The sequence below is a fragment of the Ciona robusta genome, chromosome 12, assembly GCF_009617815.1.
Source record: "Ciona robusta chromosome 12, ASM961781v2".
Taxonomy (NCBI): Eukaryota; Metazoa; Chordata; class Ascidiacea; order Phlebobranchia; family Cionidae; genus Ciona; species Ciona robusta.
The window spans coordinates 6318490-6336658 of NC_143246.1; the positions used below are offsets into that span (position 1 = coordinate 6318490).

An 18169-nucleotide genomic window follows, 5' to 3' on the forward strand; every position below is an offset into this window, starting at 1 on the left:
TTCATGTACGTAAACATTCGAACAAATCATTAGAGGTCGATAAGTAACGCAAGTGTGACGCTATTAACAAACAGAAAATCACACTCAAATATCATACTCTTATGTTGGTTGATGACGTCAGTGGTCGGTCATGAAGACTCTGATGATGGAGAGCGAGACCTCATACTAACCTAACCCACAGTTTCAACTCAACACTTTAATTTAAAGACATGATGCAAAAAAACTTAGCTTCGACTTCTTCCTCGCTCGTCTGGTGTCTCTTTACAGCTTAAAATGACGATGGAATGCAAAAAACGTGGATTACTGCAGCGCCTTGCTCGCTTTTTGATCCCTTATCGCCACGTTGGTTTTAAATTTAATATGTAACATTTAACTGTATATATATATTAGAAAAGGCAATGTTTTAATCCGTGGGACTGTTTGCGTGCTGGGTACTGTATGTGGAAAAACAAAAATGTCACACATACTACAATACTTTAAAATGTGTGCAAAAAATATTGGTTCATCGCTAAGCTCAAATACTCTTGCTTGAATATGCTTCATTCATTTTTAAACCAATCTTTAAAAATGGCGGGAATTCACCACAGAGCGCATTTTGTCGATTTTGAATTTATCGATTTTCGATTAGTTTTTCAATGGTTGAGTGCTTTTGCGCGCATGCGCAGATGCCTACTGAGGCGTTTCCCAAAGTGCGTTTGAGTTCAAGATCCAATTTGATATTCTGTTTACAGATTTTAACCTATATCCGTGTTATATTATTAGTAAACAGATCGTAAAATGTTTGTTTGTAAATGTTAAAATATATCCTACCCATCAGAACTATTTTTAAGAGCCAAATTGACAGTGAAACGTGACAGTTTTACGAAAGTGTTATCCGAAATTTTAAATAAATTATACGAATTTAGACGTCAGGTGATAAAATGTGCGCGTCACGTAATGAGCCGCTGGCATGTCTAGTTATGGTCAGAAGCTTAGTTAGGATGTAAGATCTCACACTTTATATTGTTAGAAATCTTTTACCGTTATTTAGCCAAAATTATACATCGTTCATCGAGTTTACGTATTAAATATATATATTATTATTTAGGATTCGTACCGGTATCATTCATTTACCTAAAATGTTAGCAATGGTAGCTTAAAACACTATATGCCCTGTATTATAATTAAACCATTTTTATAAATTCATAATATTGAAAAAAAATTAAAATTATATGGGGCCATATATTTTAACCAATTTAGCAAGAATACTATGTGTTTGAAGTTTTTTTTGTTAATAGATCCTATATTGACCTAATCTTCAAAAGTTTCCGATTTAAATCGAATTACTTCCTGTCGCCCAGTAATTAATCTGGGTAATTAGATATTGATTAGTTTCTTATTTGTTGTGAATTGGCTCGCGGTAGATGGATTAAGACTGTGGGTATAAGCAAACCCAGAAGTTTAGGAATTTTTCTACGGATAAATTTCCAAGTAAGTGTAAGAAAGCTATACTAACGGCTTGGCATGAATGCCTAACATTAACAACTACATGATCTCATTAGTTCACACTTTTTGTTCCTCTTGCTTTATTTAAATATCATTGTGTTTAATACCTGCAGAAGACTGTAACTTATGTAGTACCTCTTTCAGAAGGCTGAAGAAGTCTTTACTAACTTTATGTTTACTTATGTAAAGGGAAGTCTTTTGGTTTTTATAGGAGGTACAATATATGGTTTACAGGAACATGTGTGTCTCACAGCATTAGATGTATATTGTTAATCTTATATAAGTAAAGTAGATGTAATACTATTATTGTAAGTTAGTTTAATTACCACTCACAGCCTAGTATGCTCTTGGCTCTTAGATAGGTTTTACAAATTTACATGTTTAGTAATTTTGTATAAACCATGTGTATGAATACTTTAAAAAACTTAACATTCTCATTCAATATAGTGTAGTTTTATTTTGTAAAATGAGCAACAACTTTTGCTTTAAACTGTGAAATCGGATAAGTAAATAACGGAAACAGAAAAATGTCGGCATCTTTGGATACCCGAAACCTTTTGCATCGAAACGGAAGTTTGTCAGAGAGCAGCGATGAACAAATCATGGATGAAGACTCAGCTGCATCTATCCTCGCCTCTGTAAGGGAGCAGGAAGATCAGTTTGCGAAACTCACAAAGGAAATAGAGCAAGAACGTCGCACAGTAGCAAATCAACTTAACAATGATCATTATGGAAGTCAAAATGACATGGTGGGTATATCACAGCCATCCATCATAAATTGCTTATAGTTCAATTCTGTGGTTGATTTGCATGCCACATGTAGCTTGCTGTGACTTAGGTTTTTCTAGTGTCTTGCAATCATGGTTGCTGAGAAAGCATGTTTAATCAGTTTGAATGTTTTGCCTTACAGGTAGTTATTGTAACTATGTTACTTTATTAGGCCTGAAAAAAATGTTTTTCATATTATCACGTTACATTTATATACAGGTTAATAATATGCCAAAAATGTTTTTAAGGCATTAGAATCCAGCCTATTTAGGTATTACAATGTTGTCACTGAGCTAAAATGGTGAAAATCACTTGATTGTTTTATAATTTCCTTTATTTCCTGTTTGTTTTGTTGGAATATCTTTAGTTTCAACCAGAGTTTAACTTTATTGTTAAGAGGCTTTGCGGGATTTCCACCCAGAGCAAACATAACGTTTACTAGGCCAAAATAAGGCAAGCACTGAGCAAACAAAGTTACACAAATTATATTACCTAACCAGGTTTCACGCCCAGATGAGCAAATAATAAATCATATTACGTCTGCCATTTGCCAGTGTATAAATTTGGAAGTATAAAGAAAATGAATGTGATTTGTTTAAAACAGGTCATTTTTTTGTAAACCAGTTTAAAAATAATTGTAAGGGATAAATATAAATATATATAAATTCTTCATTTTGCTGTAAGAATACAGTTTATTAATTGTTTTTAAATAAGATAACTTGCATGTAATATAGTCTAAGTGTTAGTTTACACAATGTCTATTTAATATAATACAATCTCTATTTGAGTAACACCATCTAATGCTTTAACTGCAAACAGAAAGTTTTCAATTTTATTTATGTTTCCTTCTCTTGTTATGCATGGCCGATCAAAGGTCCTTTTCTCAAGTGCCCAGCTCGTGCCGAAACCGATTCTCCATCTAACTTGCTCAGTTGCTGCTGCTAAAAATAACCCAAAGTAGTTTGTTTCCTGTCTATTGTGGCAGCAGCCGCTTAACTTTTTACTGGCGTCCATTTCAAGAGGATTTCGTGAAAAAATAATTCAGGAAATGGCTCCGTTTACCCCCAACATCCTGACCCTAGCCACAGTAGGGGTTTGACGCAGATAATTATTCTGACGTCAGTTTCTCTTGCCCAAGCCTTCCTTATCACAGCAAGTACTTCAGGAAATTGTACCATCAACAGTAAACAAAACATGAAGCAAAAAGGAAACAGCAGACTACCTTTTTTAGGAATATTGTGATCTCAATATAAAAATGGTAAAACAACATCGTACACCAAAGTATTCCGTAACTTTGTGGGAGATAGTAGTACACTAAACAGTTAAGAAGTGACAGTTAAAAGATTATAGTCATGAAGTTTGAAAGAGAAGAGCATGTGAATACAATATCCCAGTCCCAAAGCCCAGTAAATTGGAATGTAAACTCTTTACCAACAAGGGGCTCACTTGCCAAACGTTCAAGTTATTTATCTCGGAAATTGAACTTACTGGAGAACAAGTTGCTGCAGAAATCTTGGGATCATTTGGAACTAGACAACATCCCTAAAACAAATTATGCGTCATCTTTGGAGGGGAGCGTCAACTTATGTTTTACAACAGACGATGAGGTCTTGTTATGTTTACACTGCATTGTAAATCACACGGACTGTGTTGTCTCATATTGCCTCAGGGCTCAAGGCTTGTTACAGATGTTTTAATTGGATACGAGAGCAATGTCTGATGTACTAATGTCTATAGTGTGAAGTAATTAAGATGTCTGGCATTGTGTCTTTAATTCTTTTAGTCAAAGTAGTTTAGAAACTCTTTTGTTTGTGCTCACTAATTAGATTTTTAAATGTGCACATTTTTGTGCTGCCTTTAGCATGTTGCTAGTTGTATTAAATACTAATATTTGCATGTAATGACTCTAACGAGTCCATAAGTTAGTAATTAATTTAGAAATCTCTAGGGTAATTAATCAATAATAATTCATAAATAAGTGTGTTCAGTTACTTTGAAAATTAGCCAATTTCTTCAGTATTGATTTTATTGAATTAGGTCCCATATGGACCACAAATGAATTTAACTCTCAAGTTAAATAGCTGTATCAATACTTAGTTACAGGTCTAAATTTATCAGAGCTATTATTATGTTACATATTTAAAAGCTATAGTTAGAATTTGCCTACGTTAAATAGAATAATTATTAGATGTTTATGTTTTTTTGGACTATAAATGGCAAGTTTTATAATTTTTAGGTAGCTTTGTAGGTTTGTCTGGAACTTTTCTAGGACCTAAATATCGCACATATGTTCAATATGTTTAACTTGTAAGTAAGTTAAGGCTAAGTGGCTGCTGTCAAAACAGTTTGATTTGTTGTGTTTATATACTCATACAAATACCTTGCAGGAATACACAGAAAGTATGAACTCAGATGGGTATTACGATGGCCAACCCAGTGAATACGAAACTTTTTCCCGAAGCGAAAACTTCAGCGATCCAATGGAAGAAACCGAGGTTTTAATTGGTGATGATGGAGTTGCTAAAACTGTCACAGTAAGTTTAGCTTAAATTTTATTAGTATATTACAATGGGTATATCTTGCATTCTTGCCTATGGATTCTTTTTAAATAAGAGAATGACAATGCCATTTTGATTAAATATATTTTACAATTTGTTGGACTTAAATTTTGTCTGTTATGTAATTTTTGGAAGGTTCCCGGCTTTATTTCTTAACACAGGAGTTGCCCTATTTTATCCGCACAATATCATGGTTAGATTCACAGGATTTATTACAAATATATCTTGCTTCTATTTTTTTTTTAAGTTTCAGTTTTATACACTTTTTGATAATGTATGACGTTCACAGAAATTTATTCTAAGTTTTTCTTAACGTTTTTTTTAAGAAGTTAGTTATTTAATTTTTGTATTTCATGAAACGTTGATAATGTATGGGATTCATAAAAATCTATCCTTAGTTTTTCTTAACTGCCGGTTAAGGGGTTTGAAGCTGCCAATTATGTAACAAATCTTTTTGTGCAATTTTTCAAAGGTTGCTTACGCTTAGTAGCCGCCACCTTACTCACACACAGACATTATTTAAAGCCAGCCATTCTTAAGTGCTTTTCTCCATAACAAGTGGCTGCTTCACTCGTGTTCCTTGTTTAAATACAAGCCAAGCGTATCACACTACTTGAATAACCCACCCACTCAACTGGTTGAGCAGACTTTAAATTTACTTCAAATGGCTGCTCTTGGTATAAAATTACAGCCCATTAAGTTGGGTACATTTTACACAGTAAAATACTGTTGATTTCTTTCCCTAAAAATTTGTTAGTATTTTTTGCTTATTCATCCCCACTGTTTAGGTAAAAAAGACTATAGGAGAAAAAGTTATAACACAACATTTTACCCAAAAACCACAAGTACTGGTTATGCAAATTTATCCCCACACATTTTTAAGTAAAAAAGAATAACACACAAAAATCTTTCAAAACAACCACAAGTGACAATGTTCCCACCAGTGCTTGTAATTCACACTTCTCACTTTCTTATTCAATCAATAGAAACGAGTTGTCACCAAAACAGTCACTGAAAGAAGAGTGAGACATGTAGAAGAACAGGGTAGTTTGCCAAGGAACAACCATAATGGAAGGTAGGTGTATACTGTATATATCCCATGCTATTGTGTGCAATAGCCAAGCTTTTTAACTGAGAATATTTTCCACACTTTTCATTCATAGCGTATTTTAACCACTGTTGTTTGCTGTTGATTCCCTTTAATTTGCTCTTTTAATAATATCATCTTCTCTGTCATTTTCTAAGAGATATCCTATGTTATTTGCTGTCTACTTCTATGTTATATGGGTGAGACCTCTGACACATTGGGGTTTATGTATACTTACTGTTTGAGTGTCTGATACTATTATGTTCAATGGTAGTTTCTAGTATTTTATATGCTTCAGCTCATTTTGGATTGTTGTTTGTTTTTAACACTGTAACAGAATAAAAAATTTCTAAATGTCATTTTGAGTCTAAACCATAGCTTTTAGGTTCAGTAACTTCAAAGTGAAATATTAATATTAATTCATTTTGATCGTAGAGTTAAGTATATTTACACAGTGTGTTTATTGCTTCCTGGTCGTAGTTAACTACCTTTCCATTGTGTTATGTTTCTGCTGTATTAAGTATATTTCTCTGCTACACAACACAATATTGGAAATTTGTATTACTAACAGTTTAAGCAAATGTATCCATCCACCTCTGATGTTTACGTAAGACGTGTAGTGAAGATAAGATACACACAAACATGTTTTATTATCCCCATGGCAAATTTATGGTATTGCAATATGCCATACCGAATTTCAAGTCTACCTATGATAATATGAAGATTTAGTGTTTATGAATTAACAACTTCACTTATGACATCATCATTGATATAAGATACACACACAATGTAATTTTTCATCGGTCCCATGGTCATATCCAATTTATGTCACTTTTAATATGTCATACCAAGTTTCTTTCAATGAATTTCAAATCTACTATCATATTATAAAATTTTAGTCTTTAAAAATTAACTATTTCAATTATAACTGGTTATTGTTAATATAGTGGACCCCGTCATATGTCTGAGAGAAGTATTCCTGATAATTATGATTCAATGAATCGCAACCATCCAGGAAAGCTGCACAGTCCTCATTATGGTGATGAAACCAGCAACTTATTAAGGTTTGTCTTACACCCTTTGTACCAGTGCATGTGGGTTGTACAGTTTATATTACAGTGCCAAAGTTGGAAATTTGTAATTACCTTAGGACTAATACTAGTTCTATTTTTTCTGGTTTTTTATTCATTTTTCTTTGTCAAATCCACAAATATACATTTTTTGACATTTGTCATATGCGTTTTTAATTTATTTACAAAGGTGCATCAAAATTAAGTGCAACTTGTGCTACATATACACACCACAACACAAAGATACTGAATTTTATCATGTTATGTTTTATTTGTGCCCCATGCAGGTCGTCGGCTAGTAGCTCGTCAGCAAGTGATGACCGCGGTGGAAAACCATCCGGTTACGAATATCCATCCAAACAAAGCTTTGGTTCAAACGATGAAGTGAGGAAACTTGCTCCAGAGAAGTTTCAGCCAGAGGAATATGGTTTGGAGGACGACAGGTAGATAATAGTAAAGTTAAGCTGTCAACTAAGGGGCGCTAATGTTAATGAACCATAAACCATCGTATAAGTTGCTAAGCAATCTCTTATAGGGTAAGCACCCAATTTTAATGAAATATTTTAGCAATGTTTTAGTAGTTTTACAACAATTTTGCATTAGTTTTGTGAATTTGAGAAGAATGCTCCCATGCAGTGTTTTTTCTTTATTATTTAAATACATTGCCTACAGTGTAATTTTTGGTAAAAATGTCTGTTATAAAAGTAGCTGTGTTATATGTACTCCAACACATAGTCATGTTTAATGTACAGACGAAGTACAGATGATGAGAATGATGAATACAGAGGTCTCGAACCAAACTCATATCGTGAAAGAGGAAGTGTTTCATCGGGTAGCAGTGATCAAAGGTACATTAACAACTTTCATACTGTATTTTTATGGTTTACAACGCTATTTCTTGGTTCACAACTTTAAATGTATTGTGTTCATAGGCTTCAAGCCTGAGTGTCAGGGTAGACTGGCCTACAACTTTTTTACACTTTTAATTCCATATTTAAAAGCAACTTTTCACCCAGATACGGCAATAACATAGACGATGACATGCCTGTCGCTGCTCCCAGGTCTGTTGCCAAACCAACCGCTGGTCGCGCTCCACTGGCTCGGCAAGAAGCTGGAAGTCGTGGTAGTCTTGATAGGTAAGTTGTGATGTCATAATCGTAATGCTGGAAATACAAGTTTCCCAAATATCACGCCTCCAACCTTTGTTATACTGTACCAGCCTGTGGACCACAGGATATAAGTTCTCAATGCCAAATATATTGATTTTGCTACAATGCTATTGTGAGTACAGGCCAGCTTAAAATCACTAACTTTTGAAGATGTTTCACAATAATGACAAAATATTGATACTTACATTATATATTTATATGTAAGTAATTTGGATTTTGAGGTAGTGGGCCAAATGTAGCGTAAATTGTAGGTTCTATGATGATAAGGTCCTCACACCTCAAACATATAGAATAAAATAGAATACGAACAACATATCTATAGGAAATGTTCAAACTTTATGTTTTGTAGACTTGGAAGTAACTGGCACACACCAACCTTGGAGGAAGTAATCAAGATGTTGACTTACAACCTTCCCATTGTGCAACAAAATGCAGCAGCTTATATACAGCATCTGTGTTTTAATGATGATAAATTGAAAGCAGATGTTAGAAAACTAGGTATGTACAATTCTTGTGGTTCTCTATGATGCATAGTTTGGTGTGCTTCACTGTTGTTGTGTTACAAATGGGTTTAAACCTGATTATTGAATGCTATATTTGTGTACAACTTTGGCCTAAATACCAGGTTTCTTAACATGATACTACAACACCTTAAATTTCAAAATATAATTCAGAAATTCCGTTTATAATATTAAGTACTAAATATATAAAAAAAACACTTATTTAGCATTTGCTTACAATTATGTTGTGATTTTTTCTCCATAGGTGGCATTCCTGCCCTTGTAAGGTTATTAGACAACCCTAGTAGTGAAGTTGAGTTGAATGCATGCGGGGCGTTAAGAAACCTCAGCTACGGATCGAAAAATGATAAAAATAAAGTGGAGATAAAGAATTGTGAGGGCGTGCCTGCTGTTGTGAGGTTAATAAGGGCGGCCAAGAACATTGATACAAAAGAACAAGCTACAGGTTTGTGAATAAGGTTTTACTTTGTTATATTTGTTATTTATACTGTATGTTATTACAAAAGTGTTTGAGGTGTATGTGTATAGATTAACCCTGCATTTTTACACTGTATTAATCATTTGGGAAACTTTTTTAAGGATTGTGTGTTTAACTGTTTTAGACCCGCTTATAAGATCGATTTTTAAATTAGAAACCTATGTATGGTGATGGTGGATATATCCTTACATGTATATTTATATATATAATGTTTATTTCTTGAAAAATTATATTTTTTATACTGACACACCTTATCTCTTTAAATTTTTAAGCAATAATACTATGCGTGTGCTCATTCATTAGGGCTCTATTCTCCTTTATGGCTGTACCATTTAATAGGAATAAATATTTAAACCTTCCATCACCAGGTACTTTGTGGAACTTATCAGCACTACCAGAACTTAAAGGACAAGTGCTTGAGTTGGGACTTGAACCGTTAACCAACCTCATCATAGCTCCATACGCTGATGTGGTGTCGCAACAAGATGGGAAACCTAAGGAAGTGGAGATGGTCGATGTATTTACTAATGCTGTTGGTACTGTGAGGTAAGAGGATTACAAATTACTAAGTTTGAGTTTACTGTTATCATTAACAGTGCATGTGTCCTTGGATAAGATAGTTAATAACCCAATGGTCACTTACTTGGTTGCGGCCCCAAAATATTTGGGGAAATTTTGTACGATTTATCAAAAATATTCACCCAGGGTTTATGTGTTGTAATTTATCTAATGTAATATGATTGTCTATCTATATAAATGAGTTAAGTTGTTAAGTGTGAGTCACCAGGTTATGGTTTCCTTTCCTAATTCCATTGGATTCCTATAGGGCTATAAATAACTTGTGTCAGTGTGATCTTACATTATATATCAATCTGAATATATTTCAATTTACACCCATTAAGTATTTGTGAATATCATTATCATTAAATTTAAATATATTAACAATTAACGTATAGGCCACCTAATACCCTTAGAGTACAATTATTGCATCCTTAATATAACGGGCTAGCATCAAATTGCCATGGTAGTTTGAACCTCAATTAGGTTGCTGCCGTGATGGAGTTGAATTTTATTGACTTTTTAGTAAAAAATTTCACATTTCCTAGAAATTTGAGTTCGTATGACAACATAGAGAATCGTAAGCGATTGAGGGATTGTCCCAACCTTGTCTTCTCGTTGTTCAGTGTGCTGAGAGCCAACATAGAAAATGGAGATATTCAAAATAAGGTAAATTATAATAACAACAATCATGTATTAAGTTTAAACTCAGATTTTAGAAGCAATTACCTAATTTTATGTTCCATTAATTAAAAATCTGTTATATATTTCTAAAACAAATTTGAATTTTTAATCACATAGTATAATGAGACAAGTTTTAAAATCTGCATTTTATGTTAGATTAATTAGAATTTTTTTTATATATATATTTAATATATATGTTTATAAAACAACTCTACCCAACAGGCAACAGAGAATTGTGTGTGCGTGCTTCGTAACTTGACATTCCAGCTTCAACGTGAAGTACAGCAAGCTGATACCCAGCTATACATGCTTGATCAACCAAAAGATAGTAATGACGCTGCCGAAACTTCGTGCTTTGGGAAGAAAAAAGGTAAAAACAACTATTAAATTATTGTAATCATGTTCTGAAGTAATTTTTATATAAAAAATTTCAAATCCCAAGATTAAACTATATATAGAACCACCTTTGCAAGAACTTTAAAATCTTTTTGAATAAATTAGGTATTCATCTTATGGTCGATAAAAAGTTACCTATTTTCCTAATATAAACTGCTATATTTTTTATTATAAACTGCCACACATTCTTGGTTTTGTGTAACCTACAACACGAGTGTTTCCAGTTGTTTTCCGCTCATAAACCCCCAGTGTTGCCAACAGATAAACCAGTAGAGGTTGTAGATCAAGTTCCTGCTGACGACCCAGATGCGTCTGGAACATCGTTGCTATGGCAACCAGAGGCATCAAGGATCTATGTAGCGTTGCTTGCAGAGAGCCAGAAACGAGATGAACTAACAGAGGCTGCTCTTGGTGCGTTGCAGAATCTTACAAGTGGAACTTGGCAGGTCGGTTGGGTTACTTTATACTGGAAAGATCTTGGTTGCGGGTTATGTGTATTTTTATTGTTTTTTTCAGTAATTTTTAGAAAGGTAAATAGTAAGGTGTAATTTTGTCCCCTGCTGTGGCTTTTGCATTTGATACTTGATTGATAGGCATATGTGTCCTAAAGAACATTGTTAAACCTAGTGTACATGAATACGTTGTTTCTAGCACTCCTGGTGTGATAGCCAGGAATAATAAAATGATAGGTCTGTATAGAATTACAGCTTTAGAAACACTGCATTCAAATGTGCTGCAAATTGCAAACTAACACCTTACATACTTTTTCATACAGTGGGCAGTATATGCACGTGTTGTTGTACGTAAAGAGAAAGCTCTTCCAGTTGTTATCGATCGTTTAAGAACAGATCGCGACCAAATTGTGAGGTCAGGAACAACAACGCTAACCAATCTTGCTGAAGATGTAAAGAATAAAGAACTTATTGGTAGGTTCGATATATTGTATGTTTTTTAACTTTGATATTATGTGATTTTTGTGTTTACCTTGTTGACTATTTACAAGTATCAATACATTTAACCTATTTGTTCTGAATCATTGTTAAGTTTTGGAGTATAGTTTTAAAGTTCCACTATATATTATATAAATAGTTATTACACTAAGCTCATTGACTGCATATTGTTTTACATTCACTAGTTTTTAGGCTTTTAGATTATTACACACATAATATAAACTTTTATAGAGTAACTAAACTTGCTAAAGTTTAAACCAATGCTTAATAAAGCACTTCCCTAAAAGGGTTGTTTATCATTTCCCTTCACGCTTACGTATTCCTCAATGTCAAGCCACAACCCATTGATATTCAATATAGCAAAGTCAATATATATGGTTGAATAATTCTGTACATGGCAATGGAAAATTCTTAGTACAGTGATCCTCATATCCAGTTTCTCCCAGATAAGATATCATTGCCAGCTGTGCTGTTTTATTTTGTGGTGAATAATCGAATATTTGGAACCACCTACACATCCCCATGCCTTATTGGTCAATTGGTGGTTTTTATTTTTTTTCTCGTAAAAAAATACAATTCAAGTTTATGTCCTTATAAAGACCTTTTATTCGCACTCCCCCCAAAAGTTGCAAAAATTCAATGTAAAATTGATATTCAAAAAAACAAAAATTTACCCTAAGTAAAAACTAAAGTGCAAACTATTCACCTTAAATAAAATTATTTCCAACCATTTCTTCCACAGGCAAGTTTGCAATGAAAGACTTGGTATACAAACTTCCTGGAGGTTCAGATCCAAACGTTAGACTGTCAGACACCACTACAATCGCTGTGCTCAACACTATCCGTAAACTTGTCGAAAAAAGTCCTGAAAACACTCGTAACTTAAGGGATGCAGCGGGGATTGAAAGGATTACAACAATCAACAACTCAAGGTAAGAAAAAGTGTTTTTGTTTCAGTCAGTACACCTATTCCAGGAATAACATACATTTGTTTTCCTGCTTTCTTCTTGTTGTGATATTAAACGATTTATAATTTGCATGGTTTGTAACACTGGTTTATTAAATATGTGGGTACTAGTGTACAACCCTTGTATAATGTCATAGTGAAAAACGGGCTCAGTTTATTATTATAGTGCATAAGAAAATAATAGTTTAAATTAAATTACCATGTCTGTAGGGCCTGTAGGACTTTAATAGAGCGTTGTTAATGGTTTAAAACATGCTTAGAAAATGGGATACTATGTACTACCAGTATCCATCTTACCTCCCAGTATTACAAAAGTTAATGTTTAACCTGACATTGGTAATTGGTAAACAGTAGCTTATTTCCTGAGGTTAATTAAATACACTACGTAATGAACTTTTTATATGTTCTTTACACAGAACAAACAATATTGTTTGCTTTACCTGTGTGTACCCTTGCTACTCATACACCTGCTTATGAGGTGTTATTTGATTGACGGCTATGTTAAAATAATATAGATGTTTTTTAAATGTTTAAATTGACTGCTATATTCGCATACGATTTGTTTAGTAAATTTACTTTGGTTTGAATGGATTTACTACAAGTTGAACTGGTCCCGGTTTATAAAGTTCAAGACAACTCTGGCGTAAAAACCAAGTTTCTTGGCGTGCCACGCTGTATTACCTCACCCACATAGAATAATACGGTGTAAATTACTTGGTTAATAAATTTAACATATTTTACTCGCTGTATTTAGCTCTCTAACCCTACTATACATCTACAGGGACAGCAGCAGGTTCCATGATAAAGTTGTAAAAGCTGCGGGCCAATTATTGAAAGCAATTTGGGCAAATAAAGAAGTGAGGTCTTTACTGAAGAAGGATGGTTGGAACAAGGTTCACTTCACTCCTACTGTGCCTGTGAACACACTACCAAGAACGTAGGAATCATGTGTTTTCTTGTTTAATTTAAACAGTGTGCTTGATGTAATGCTAAAAAATGGTGTAGGAAAAAAAAAATTCTAATACCTTTGGTTAATCAAAAACTATAAATTTTTGGTGAAATGAGTAATTTTTTATTAATTTTTTAGAATAGTAGTTTTGTAGTACAAGTTGTATAAATTATCCATTCCCACACAACATACACTGCATTGGTGACATCATGGGTGTACACCAATTATTATATTTGACTTCAGTTCCAACTTTAACCGTTTCCACACATCATACAGTTCCCACCAAGCCACCAGCGAACCATACGAACGACCAACCAGCTCACCTAACCCTCCCTCCACCGGAGGCAGGAGAGCACAACGCAACACGAGCCAATCAAATGAGGATGTAAGTCAAAATATCAATTACCTTGTTCCATGTCAAAATAATAATTATTTAGTTTCATATTAAAATATTAATTATCTAGTGTTAGGTCAATGTATTAGTTTTTTATTAGATATCCTTAACAAACAAAACACATCAAAGTATGAATTACTTTGGTCGTAGTTTTAGGTGAAAATATTAATTACATAGTTAGCTTCTGAAACTCTAGCATTAATCCTTTTTTCATACCTCGTCTTGTATTCGTATTCATACATTATATTTTCTATTTCCACCATATGAAACATAGATCCAGTATTTTAACCCTTTTTCTCACAGATACAAATGACAACTCCTGGAGTAACATTGACGGACACCAACCGTAGAAAAGAACCCGCAAATTCCTGGGTTTGAAGCAAAAGGAGTTATAACCGCCAATGGTGCCTGAATCTAGACATTCCGCAGTTGCCGCCAAGTTATTTGTTACTTGTCATGCAAATGTAGCAACTCTTTGGAAAACAATTTTACTGTTTTTAGCGCAAAGTAGTTTTTTTTATTAATTTTGTCAATTTTAATTTTTTTTCTGAAACCCAGAAGATTTTTTTTTCCTATTTAAACTTAAGTTTTAATCAAGCCTTACCAGCATTGCATAACAGCTAAGCAACAACTCTAATGATGTAAACTAAAGTGTCAAGTATTTATAACTTGTTTTATTTCATATAAATGATCAATTAATATAAAATTAATTTTCATATATTGATTAACCTTTTTCTGTAAAAATGATATATAATAATTATGGGTACTACTTTTTTAATATCATGTTTTCCAGTGTGTTGTGTTATTTCCAACGCCAAGTTCACGTATTCCCTTAACATGGCAGATCGTGTTAAATTTTAACGGCACAATCATATAAATCGTGGCTATATTATGCACTACGTTTGTACGGTGCTTCTGAGGGTTTCCACATTTTGGGTTATTTGCCTTTACAGTGCTGCCACAAAATAAGGATTCCTTTATGGTGTTGTATGAAATCTAATTTCAATTTTGCCATGTGGCAACACTGGTACTAAGAGTGTGTTTTTACTTTTTATACCAAAATAATGGGCTGTAAATATACAATACCTTTACTGTATTAATTATATATATATATTAGCTTCGCAAAAACTTTTGTCGCTTGTTTCACGCGCATTTTTCAAATTTTAGTGCTTACAAATTTGTGCTGTAATTTAAACCTGACCGTATTGTGTGCTTTTAGCTTTGTAGACTTTTATCTGTATATTATGATGGTGGTCACCTTTTTGGTGAGTTTTAACTATTTTGATTAAGTAATCCGCTAACAGTGATCATTTTATGCATATACTATTGTTAGTTGGAGGCCAAAATTAAGAACTGTAGTTTACATTACATGCTGTTCTTACAAAGTACCATTTAGGATTTTTGGAGCTAAATTCGTTTTGTATAAATTGCTTTGCCATAATAATGCTCTTTATTGCATATAAACCAATAGTTGTAGAGTTTTTCAAGATTTGATTCAATAATAATGCCTATATTGGCAGATACACTACCAAGTTGGAAAACTTTTGTCTTTATTGTGTAAGTTAAAGCAGTAAATAAAGATAGGTGACAAGAAGTAAACTGATTAGGTTAGGACTTTTTTAAGGCACTGGTTAAAAGCGGGAAGTACTATGTAAGTTTGACACCTATATCTTAGAAGTGGATTAATCCTTCATACGTGTATAAACTGTAAGGTAATACGTTTAGCCACGCGGAGAATTGGAGATAGTATTGTAATATAATCTTTTTTTTTCTTTAGTAAAGGCGAAAGAAACATGCGCTGAAGAGAAGCCAGAGCCCCCATTTAAAATTGTACCTTTCTACGATGTTTATGTTTTTCGCTGTAGCGAAAGATATTTAAATGCTTGTTTACAGAAAATTTTCTATAGTAAAGTGCTAAGAATACATTTGCGTTTTAGCTCTTTCATTTACGTTTTAACCTATGTTTTTGTCATAACAGAATATTTTTCATGCAAGTATGAGCACCAAAACAACTTCGCGTGGTAGGAAAACGAAGCCACAGTCGAAAATTGTCGATAATAATAACGAGAAACAGAACCCTATAGTGAATTCAGTAAAAACCGAGACCACTAAAACTAAAAACGCAACAAAAGATAATAAGTCGGAAACCACAGACCATCAGGCAAAAGTTTGTAATGGAGAATCCTCACCAAATACCATTGAAACGCCAAGGAAGGTTCGAACCGAATCGCCGCAAATTAAAATGATCGCATCAGAAACGGATGTTGGGTTTTTAAAAAGTTCACCATACAAGGCAAGCAAGAAGCAGGTAAAAGACGAAGAAATGACCGAAAAATCAGACTTTAAGAAACCAAAACCTGCGAAACGAGGATCAACACAGGGAAAAAGAGGAAAAAGTACGAAGTAAGTTTTTAAATTCCAAAATGAAGTTTATTTTGACAGCAATTTTTAATCACTAAAAAATGGCTTTGTTAAAAATCTAAAACCACAATTTTCTTAAAATTCGATGAACTGGCATAATTTCACCTTCATTGTAACTTAAATTGCTAAACCTTTTGACCTTTAATGAATCAGTAAAACTTCTGTTGTTTTTCCTTTGTACATGTTTAACTTTTGTTTACTTCTTTAAAGATCTGTAAAAGCATCTCCTGTTAAAAGTCACGCGATCACAGAATTTTACCCAATTCGACGAAGCTCGAGGAAAACCAAATCATTAATTAAGGTATTTGTTTCATGGAATCTAATACTAAATAAATGGTTTTACAACTACCGTTTTCTTTCGAACTATAAGAAAGAACTGAAAAATGTTTAATCTATTTATTTGTAACTTTAAGCTGCATTTATCAAACAGTTATAATTTAAGAAAATAAGAATATGATCAAACATATTATTCTGTTACAGAAAGAACTTGCAGATGAAATAATAAACGCTGTTCAATCAAAATATGAAGGGGATTTAGAAGTTGTGGAGTTTAAAGATAAAGGAAGGGGGGTCGTTGCAAAAAGGTGACTTGTTACATTTAGAGTGTCACTGAGTTTGTACGACCTGTGTATTTTTTTTATCATTTTTTCATAGTTATCTTTTGCATTGTATTATAACAGGATTTTGAGTGCAATTTTTTCAGGTAACTGAATTACCGTATTTTATGACAAATTTGATATGTTTCTAACTGCTTCATACCAAAAACTTTTCTTTCAGGAGTTTCACAAGGGGTGAATATGTTGTTGAATATGCAGGTGATCTTATCTCATGGCATGAAGCAAAATCACGTGAAAGTGAATATGCGTTAGACACATCTGTGGGCTGTTACATGTATTACTTTAATGCAAGGAATACCAATTACTGGTAAGATATTCAACTGTAAATATATGCTAGTAACATTTTAACTGTAAATTTAACAGTAAAATTAATTTTGTATGTTATTATTTCTGATATAATATATATACCTGTTATTTATTTACTATTTTAACATTTAATTTTTACAATGTAATACTCAATTTGGAAAACAATATCCAATGTATCAAAGTCATTCTAATCCATTTTTCTCCCATCAACTTTACATTCCTAGTATTGACGCAACAGCAGAATCCGATCGACTTGGTCGTTTACTAAACCACAGTCGAAGGACCCCTAATTGTCTCACACGACTTGTATGGGTTCCTACACTTGATAACCCGAACAAAGAACTTCCACATTTGGTTATAGTTGCCAAGCGTGATATAGATCAAGGGGAAGAGCTAACATATGATTACGGAGATCGGGACAAGTCTGCGGTCGAAGTTCACCCCTGGTTAAAATCATAGAAATATTGCAATCACTCGCGCACTGTCATTTTACTTTGTAAATTCAAAATATTGACACCAAGTTATAAATTGGATAAATCATACTTTCTTACCTGCCACAGAACTGTATTTGAATGATACCTAACTGTATATAACATATGTAAGCCTAACATACGTAAGCTTTCAGTTATACCTGTATTTTTACAAATAATGAACGGTAACTTTTTATTCCCCACATTAGAATTAGCCAAATTAAATGAAGTCTGTTATATTCTTGTTAAACATTTTATTATTTGTTGAGTTATATTTGTTAATAAATACCTGCCATACAATGAGTGTTTTGTATATATATT

At 33.2% G+C, this 18169-nt stretch overlaps 2 protein-coding genes across 5 annotated transcripts; both read left to right on the top strand.

Annotated features, from left to right (window-relative positions):
* Window positions 1–1294: 1294 nt before the first annotated feature.
* On the top strand, window positions 1295–15575 carry LOC149727242 (catenin delta-1-like). Of its 4 annotated transcripts, XM_089890718.1 has the most exons (19): window positions 1295–1470; window positions 1933–2234; window positions 4641–4787; window positions 5798–5886; window positions 6846–6962; window positions 7256–7411; window positions 7721–7816; window positions 7985–8104; window positions 8487–8635; window positions 8903–9103; window positions 9505–9682; window positions 10243–10363; window positions 10601–10748; window positions 11036–11220; window positions 11550–11700; window positions 12467–12656; window positions 13473–13628; window positions 13917–14025; window positions 14338–15575. In XM_089890718.1, exons 2-19 carry the CDS (start codon window positions 2013–2015, stop codon window positions 14410–14412), a joined length of 2610 nt encoding a protein of 869 aa, XP_089746844.1. In that variant the 5' UTR covers window positions 1295–1470; window positions 1933–2012; the 3' UTR covers window positions 14413–15575. The 4 variants fall into 4 exon arrangements, with proteins under 4 accessions (XP_089746844.1, XP_089746845.1, XP_089746843.1 ...); XM_089890719.1 differs by lacking the exon at window positions 1933–2234 and having other exon boundaries at window positions 1297–1470; XM_089890717.1 differs by lacking the exons at window positions 1295–1470; window positions 1933–2234 and adding an exon at window positions 3591–3860.
* A 454-nt stretch (window positions 15576–16029) lies between these two features.
* LOC149727243 (histone-lysine N-methyltransferase set-1-like) lies at window positions 16030–18151 on the top strand. Its single transcript, XM_089890724.1, has 5 exons — window positions 16030–16437; window positions 16666–16756; window positions 16936–17039; window positions 17233–17379; window positions 17603–18151. Exons 1-5 carry the CDS (start codon window positions 16031–16033, stop codon window positions 17835–17837), a joined length of 984 nt encoding a protein of 327 aa, XP_089746850.1. The 5' UTR covers window position 16030; the 3' UTR covers window positions 17838–18151.
* Window positions 18152–18169: the final 18 nt, after the last annotated feature.

Coding starts and splice junctions, on each gene's coding strand:
- LOC149727242 (XM_089890717.1), top strand. CDS start 3,606: ATGAAGTTTGAAAGAGAAGAGCATGTGAATACAATATCCCAGTCCCAA. Junction 9,683..10,242: donor AATGCTGTTGGTACTGTGAG/GTAAGAGGATTA, acceptor CACATTTCCTAG/AAATTTGAGTTCGTATGACA. Junction 11,701..12,466: donor AAAGAATAAAGAACTTATTG/GTAGGTTCGATA, acceptor TTTCTTCCACAG/GCAAGTTTGCAATGAAAGAC.
- LOC149727243 (XM_089890724.1), top strand. CDS start 16,031: ATGAGCACCAAAACAACTTCGCGTGGTAGGAAAACGAAGCCACAGTCG. Junction 16,757..16,935: donor AAACCAAATCATTAATTAAG/GTATTTGTTTCA, acceptor ATTCTGTTACAG/AAAGAACTTGCAGATGAAAT. Junction 17,040..17,232: donor AGGGGGGTCGTTGCAAAAAG/GTGACTTGTTAC, acceptor CTTTTCTTTCAG/GAGTTTCACAAGGGGTGAAT.